Here is a 7,995-nt window from a genome sequence, read left to right as displayed (position 1 = left end):
TCCTCAGTCCTACCCTAAGAGGCCCCGTGTCTCAGTGTCCCGGTAATCGCTGCAAGCACCTCTGAGAGAAAGCCTCCCTCGAGTTCCGACCGATGCCAGACAGTCCAGTTTCTCCCTGTATGCATCTGGGTCCCCAGAGACTCGCCCGGAACTGGAGTTCAGAGCAGTCGGGAGCTTGAGACTCCCTCCCGATTGAAAAAGACAACCGTGTCCTCAGTTGCCAGCCCTTTCCACGTGCGCCTCCCTACCTCTGCACTTTACTTCCTCACCTCCTCTGAGTCTCAGTGTGCTTTTCTCTTTCCTTCTAGTTGTAGAATTCCCACTCAGCCAGCCTTCCTGTGGTTCTGGATGATGTCGTTTTGTCTTTTAGTTGTATATTTGAAGTGGTTGTGCGAGGCAGCAATTTCTGGTGTTTACCTATGCCGCCATCTTGGTTTCCTCCTGTTCCTTTCTTTTAATAAGTAGAGTGTCTCATCTGTAGATTTATTAAACTTAATCAGAATCTGATGTTCTGTGCTTTAAAAATGAGTTGCTCACTTTTATGTGAGAAACAAACTGAACGTGTGTGTCTGTGGTGGCAGCAGCATGCGGTGACTGACTCACTGCTGCACTTGGAGATGTTGTCGCTCAACCCTTTTGTCATCATTCCTCTTCGGCTTCCCTGAGCCAATGAAGAAAATTATTCTCACTTTGTATTTTATTTATTTATTTTTATCCTCACTGAGGAGTGAGGATATTTTTTCCATTGATATTTAGAGAGAGTGGAAGGGAGAGGGGGTGGAGGGAGGTAAGGAAGGAAAAAGAGAGAGAAACATCAATATGAGAGAGACACATCGATTGGTTGCCTCCTGCACCCACCCTGACTGTGGGTGGGGGGTCGAACCTGCTACCCAGATATGGGCCTTTGATCAGATCAGGGTCAGGAATTGAACCCTACATCTTTGGTGGGCAGGCCGGTGCTCTAACCACTGAACATGCTGTTCAGAGCTCACTTTAATGGTGTTTAGTTCCCTGGTTCCAGTTCCTCTTATAAACTACTTCTAGCCTAATAACCCTAAAACACGGATTTAGACAGAACTTCATAAATATTCATTGTTGGATGTCACTTCTCTGTTTGGAGATTCTTTTTTTAAAAAAATATTTTTTATTGTTGATAGTATTACAGATATCTTCCATTTTCCCCCCTTTATCTCTTCCCCCCAGCCCCTCCCCTCTCCCCAGGTCTTCACCACCCTATTGCATGCTTGTAGATCTCACAGATACTGAGATTGAACACTTACTGTGTTCTAGACACCAAGTAAACACTGTACTTGCATTATCTCATTTAGTCTTTGAAACTACTCCTTGAAAATAGGGAACGTTGTGGTAGCTCAGGGTGGAGCCCAATGCCTTGTCCATAGGAGATACTGAACACATGAAAGAAAGAATTCTTACTTTACAAATGGGGAAACAGGCTTAGAAAGGTTAAACTGCAAGTCAGTTCTCTTAACCAGCACCTCCCCAAAAGGAAATCCTTTACTGGGTCTGACATATGAGTCCTCTTAACCTGCCACTCCATGTCACCTCTCATTTCTCAAGCTCTCTGTTTAAATGATGTTGTTTGATTCATTTGTCCCAAATATACCTTGTGTTTTCTCATCTCTACACTTTTGCTTGTGCTATTTTTTTTTTTAAATTTATTTTGGCTTCTCCTTTTTTAAGGTCCAGTTAAAGTCTACCCCTTCAATGAAGCTTTTCCTGAGGAATTCACTCTTTCTTCTCTGACTGATGATACTTAATATCCATATCAGGACTTTGGAGCATGGCTTACTGCCTGGCATGTTACCTTCTTCGTTCATAGGGCTTTGATTTACACTGTTTTGTATGCACTTGCGTGCTTAACCTTATAGAATATGACCAACTCATCCATTTACTCAGTACTCCCAGAGCATCTGGCCCACAATGAATAAACGTTCGTTTTGATCATCAGTGTCTTAATTGAATTGCTTGTCAAATTTAGAAGGGCCAGGTTGGTCAATATACCCTTGTTGAAAATCAGTTGGTCATAAATGTTAAGGGTTTGTATCTGGCCTCTGAATTCTCTTCTCTGGTTTCTGTATGTCTGTTCTTATGCCAGTACCACATACTTTTGGTTGGCTAAGTTTTGGCGTTCTTTTGCTAAGTTTTCTATGAAATCTGTTTTTCTGATCTGTGGAAGGGCCAGATTGATCAATATACTTTTTCTAGCTTTATAGTTCTAGAGCTCCCTCTTCTGGTTGCTTTCATGAAGTGATCAAAAAATAGTATTTCATGATTTCTGAGATCTGGTTCTCTTTCTCTTTTGCCTTTTGGGAACCATCTCTTTTACTTCTTGTGTCCATGTGCTACTCAATGTAAAATCTCTTCCCAGCAGTTTGTAATACAAAGACATCAAAAGTGAGCAAAGTGAAAACCTTCGCCCATCCTTTTCTATTAAGAGTTTCAAGAAATTCCTTTTAGAAAAAAGTATACATTTACCAAAATATATGTAATATTTTATATAAATTATTATTTATCTTGCATAATATATTCAAGGGATGTAAAATTGGGAATGTGTCAGCTGAAGAGTATTATTGCTATTTTAAAAAATAATACTCAAGATTTCTCAGAGTAATTTAGGTAGTGAGACTCTTCTCATGGGCCTCTTTTCTTGACAGAAAGACAGGATTTCTGGATGGTTTAGGGAAGGAATCAGGGCTGGCTATAGGAAGTTTTTCCAAGGTCATTGGTCACCTTCTTGCATAATTCTTAATCCCATTAATATATCCTATATTTACAGAACCTTTATGCAGTGAGGCTATCCTGCCTGTGTCCCCATCTCCCAGCTGTCCTTAGATCTGCCTCTGGTTACACAGTTTCTGATTACATGTCAGGAACGCTGGTAACTTTGAAGCTTTGATTGTATATATCTTCTTGTTAGACGGTATGATCAATGAGTATAGGAATATAGTCTTTTTTATATATTAGTGCTCAAAAAAATCTTTCCTGACTGACGGACAGATTGCCCGAGTACTGATGGTGCTTCTGGGGATTTGTGTTTCTTCCCTCAAGGGGAACCAGGAAGTGGGACGGAAAGCGATACTTCTCCAGACTTCCACAATCAGGAAAATGAGCCCACCCAGGAGGACCCTGAGGATCTGGACGGATCTGTGCAGGGAGTGAAACCCCAGAAGGCTGCTTCCACTTCCTCAGGGAGCCATCACAGCAGCCATAAAAAACGAAAGAATAAAAACCGACACAGGTCAGTGATAGGGACCACCTCCCACCTCCCACCCTCATATGTCCCCACTCCCCACCAACCCCCACCTGCCCCCAGCTTCCATGACCATTGCTATGAAGGGATTTTACTAGAATGAAAAGTCTTCAGGATTGGTTTAGTTCTTCTGTGCTGTTGGGAAGAAGTTCCGTTGGTACAAATGAAACAGAATAATTTTTCTCTGTCTAGGGGAGGAATTAGTGGGCTTCAGCATAACCATGTAGGAGGACAGCATTCTCACCATTTCTAATGTAGAATAATTTTGTTCCATAAAATATTTGTTTAATATAACAAATTTGGAATCCTTTTAGAAGTGGAAAAAGGGATATAGAAACAGAGTCTGTGTAATAGTATTTGAAAAATACCGCTAGTCCATGTTGGGAAGTTGCAACGTGGGATAAAGTCCTTTGTTCTTAATCCCAATCCCTGCCTACTCTTGTTTCCTGGTGAATGAAGGGAACCAATCTGATGTGTCTTTTTTCTTTTTAAATATGAGGTTTTTTAATTGCATGTGATTATCTGTTTTTATGTACCTCTGCAATCTGCTGATTCCAGATATCAGAGGAAGAGTATAAAGTCTGTAAGATATGAGAGTGCCTCCCAGGTAACGTTTGTCCACTGTGTTTTTTTGCAGTGCGTAATGAGATAGGAATGGCATCAGTGGACAGAGAGGTCAGGTATCACCAGAGAGGATTTAGTGTTCACTCTGTGTGGGGTTTGTATGATAATACGGGCCTGTTAACTCAGGTAATTGGAAATTATACAGCTGCATTCAGAGAGGTTACAGTTTCTAGAGTGAGGAATCTTGCCCTAGCCTCAAGACCTTCTCTGGGAGGCATGGAAACCCGTTCTTTACGGGCTGGCTTTTGTCCTGCTTCTCTTGGGAGCCTGCTTGCTGAGGAGATGAAAGGAGGCATGCAAGGGATGGATGGGGTTCCCTGTCCTCCAGTTTGCTTCTGGGTTGGGTTGTTTTACAAACCTGTAGGATTTTCCTTCATGCACCCAGGCATTACATTGTTAGCTCTGTGGATGTGGCACACAGGGATAATATAAAATTAACTCTAACTGGTTTAAGCCTCCTTGGAATCTTCATTCTTTTTAAGAGTTTTTGTTGTCGATGGTGGTGGTGGTTTTGAGACTGCAGAAAAAGTATTTCCTCCAAATACAGACTAAGGACTGCTAGCTTAGCATTTTTCTGCAAACCACAGATCACCATGCCAATCTCATAAGTTCAGTAAGAAATAGCAAAAATTACATATCTTTTCATTTTTGTAAGGCTACGTGTTTGATCACTGTGATATGACTCATCCTAGCTTATCACAAATAGTAGCAGAGAACCATACTCTTAAAAATATTTTTTTAAATTGTCAAGAAAAATTAGCCCTGACCGGTTTGGCTCAGTGGATAGAGCGTCGGCCTGCGGACTGAAGGGTCCCAGGTTCGATTCCGGTCAAGGGCATGTACCTTGGTTGCGGGCACGTCCCCAGTAGGGGGTGTGCAGGAGGCAGCTAATCGATGTTTCTCTCTCATCGATGTTTCTAACTCTCTATCCCTCTTCCTCCCTCTCTGTACAAAATCAATAAAATATATTTAAAAAAAAAAGAAAAAGAAAAATTAAATGTTATACTCTCTGTTGCTTTTACTAAAATTTACTCCAGTGTCATTTTAAAGAAATGATGCTTTTCCAATTTCAGTGTCTACAGTGGGGGGGAAATTCCATGAAGGTTTGTTACTGATACCAATAGACACTCTCTAGACAGCTATGGTTTATTTCAGGCAATACTTCATTTCCCTCAGTGACATGATCAGCTGGTGATAAAATGGAATTAGAACTTGAATCTGATTTTCTTCTTGCAGGTTTGTAGTAGATTTCCATAGGAACTATACTTCTTTCTACCCTTTTCTCCTGGCCCTAGAAGCTAACTCCTTCCAGAAAAATAACTAGGATTTATAAAGATCTTTGATGTTAGTTATTGTTCACAAATAGTGCTTTCTGTTTGGAAAGCAGGATCCTTTGACCATTTCCCTGGTTTAATCTGGCTGGGCTTCTCCATTGGACTTACATACTCGCCTGCCCCAAGGGAGCAGAGTGGAGCTATTTACCTTCTTTCTCGGGAAAACAGATTGACCGTGCCTGACTGGCTCAGTGGCCAGTGAAGGTTCTCAGATGCCTGCCGCCTTTAGTCAGGAAATGTGTGGCCCAAACCCCTCCCCTCTGACTGAAGTCTTTCTCAGTGGGTCTGACAGCGTGGGATGGCGGGATGGAGCACTTAGTACATGTTTGTAAGTTTGCACCCAGTGTAGTACTTGTTTCTTCTCCAACCTGCCACACCGCATGTACTCAGATAAAGTCAATAGTAAATTATTTCAGCAGATGTCTGAGTACCTACTATGTGCTAGGCACTGTTTAGTGGTGAGTGAAGCAAAGTGGAAATAAATAAGTTACTTTAGCAAAAAGGAATAACTTTTGAATTTGTCCTCCAGGAATATGAAAATTTATCAAATAATATTTAATATTCATAAATTATCTGAATGATAAGTTTCAGTATATTTAAAGAAAACAGTTGAAATAATAACTTACAGCTGCTCTTTTAGGTTTTTATTACTATACTAAACTCGAGAATTCCTCTAGATTTGTGAAGTTTTCATTAAGGAGGTACAGTGTATTTTGTGAATAAAAGTAAATGAGGCTGGAAGGAAAATTTTTAATAGTTCCTGGTTTGTACACTTATTGTATACTCCTTCCCAAATGTCTTGAGTGAAACTGTTGCATAAGGGGTATTGACATTAAGCGTTCTTCCAGCTTCACTCTTGCAAACATTGGTTAGGAGGAAAAGATAGCCATTTTGCATATTGTTTTGCCACCTATCTATAGTCTGAAAGGTTGGAGCCAGCAGGGTTGGTGTCATACTCTGGATTTTGTTTGCTTTGGAGGCCTGCCCACACCATGGTTATCAGTAATGGCCCCGGATTACTTTCTCTTCATGCTACTCCCATCCGGATCCCTGAGGCTTGGGTGCTTGTGGGTGTCAACTTTTCTTTGTTTTCATAGGGGTGCTGCAGACTTTGGTGTCCCATAACTGTAGCCCTGACATAAACAGTAACTGCCATCACCAATGCAGGCTCTGCAGTTTCTGGAACAAGACTCACCTATCACTGAAGTTCCTTCATTCGACCCCTGGCTTCCAAAATGAATGCTGTAGAAAAGGAGTACCATGTACCCTGGACATGCTTAGAACATATAACTTGTTTAGAACATATAACTTGAGTTAAAAGTTGCAGAATGTTTTCTTTTAAAAAATGTATGATGTTTTTATCTTTTGTTTTAGTGCAAGTGTATTTTGCTGAGTTGTTAGTATTGTCTTCAAAGCACCTTTCATTATATGACTAATCCCTTCTTTTTCTATTTCTTCTAATGTCCTAATTATACTTGTCATTACAATTAAATATTTTCCAAGTTCTAACTCTGAATCTGGCAGCTAATAGAAGGCCTGCAGGTATCTATCTAGTTTTCTAATGAAATAACTTTTTCTTTCATAGTCTGTTCTCCCGATATGAAAACCATTGAGTGGAGGGAATCTCCAACCACAAAATCTTTGGTGCTTTCATGTTTGAAACTTTATGGCTTAAGATTCTTAAAGCTGATTTTGTTTCTATAAATCTTGCTAGGGTGGCTAATCAACTAATTTATTCAATTAGTATATTAATTTCTATTGCTTTCTTCCTTTCAAATGCTGCCCCTCAGCCCGTCTGGCATGTTTGATTATGACTTTGAGTAAGTTTGATTTGAATTAGTATTTGTGCTGTGTTGTTTAGTGTATAGAGACCAATATGCCTTTTTGAGACCTTTCTAACCCATAGTTTATCTGTTTAATTGTAGGTATGTATATTAGGTTAGGCTGGGAAGTTTTTTTTAAAAACAGAAAAACGTGATGGAGGTAACATTTTATTTAATAACTTCAGCAAAATTAAGTAAACTTCACTTTTATGCATTTTAATTGCTTTTAAAATAGATAACTTTCACTTTAATTCATATTTAAATTGATTTTCTGGCTTTGCTTCATAAGGAGATTAATAGTTTAAGATCTTGATATTTTGCTTTGGAAAGATTTAAAAATTGAAATTTGTTCAATTTCTTTTGTGTTTCATGTCTGGAAATACAAACTCCTAGTTTCTTTCCTATTCTTAATCACGTGTCTCAGTGATTATCAGTGATATAGTTACAAAGCTAACACAGTAACATAGAGCATGCCCTCTTAATTCAGTCTCTTTAATGTGTAATTTTGGAATAACTTAAAAATTATATGGCTTTCATAACTGCTATATATTTCTTTCTGAGTCATCTAAGTTTGCCTTGTGGCAGGAGTATCTGCTCATGTTTTAAATACTTGCTTAATAATATCTGGATAAACAACTAAATATGACATAGTCTAATGAAGAATGTGGATTTTACTTAACCAAATAGTCTTTGTTATAGCTTGTGCCCTATGCAGTAGCTGAATCTTGGACTCTTTTTCTGTAAATTGAAATGCAAATATCTTTATCTTTCTTATACAGGATTGATCTGAAGTTAAACAAAAAACCACGAGCTGTAAGTATCAGTCAGACCATATCCAAGAGGCTGGCAGTGTTGTTGATTATTAGGAAAATGATTAGAAAAATGTCCTCAGAGCTTGAGTGTCCCCAATCTGGGGTCACAACTGTAATTTAAAAATCTGGGG

The 7,995-nt window shown here is 39.4% G+C and overlaps 1 protein-coding gene across 6 annotated transcripts in view; it reads left to right on the top strand.

Moving 5' to 3' along the window:
- Positions 1 to 7,995, top strand: part of MEAF6 (MYST/Esa1-associated factor 6) — a 20,602-nt gene that overhangs the window by 10,545 nt on the left and 2,062 nt on the right. For 2 of the 6 annotated variants that reach the window (XM_005868614.2, XM_014541562.1), the window contains 3 exons: positions 3,070 to 3,259; positions 7,020 to 7,049; positions 7,832 to 7,865. In XM_005868614.2, coding sequence (XP_005868676.1) covers positions 3,070 to 3,259; positions 7,020 to 7,049; positions 7,832 to 7,865 — 254 coding nt within the window. Of the gene's footprint in view, positions 1 to 3,069; positions 3,260 to 7,019; positions 7,050 to 7,154; positions 7,213 to 7,831; positions 7,866 to 7,995 lie in introns of all 6 variants that reach the window. The other 4 variants (XM_014541561.1, XM_014541563.1, XR_001362565.1 and 1 more) reach the window with 3 other exon arrangements.

Source organism: Myotis brandtii, unplaced genomic scaffold, assembly GCF_000412655.1.
Source record: "Myotis brandtii unplaced genomic scaffold, ASM41265v1 scaffold274, whole genome shotgun sequence".
Taxonomy (NCBI): Eukaryota; Metazoa; Chordata; class Mammalia; order Chiroptera; family Vespertilionidae; genus Myotis; species Myotis brandtii.
Note: the sequence above shows the minus strand (reverse complement) of the source record. Positions and strands in the feature narration are given on the sequence as shown.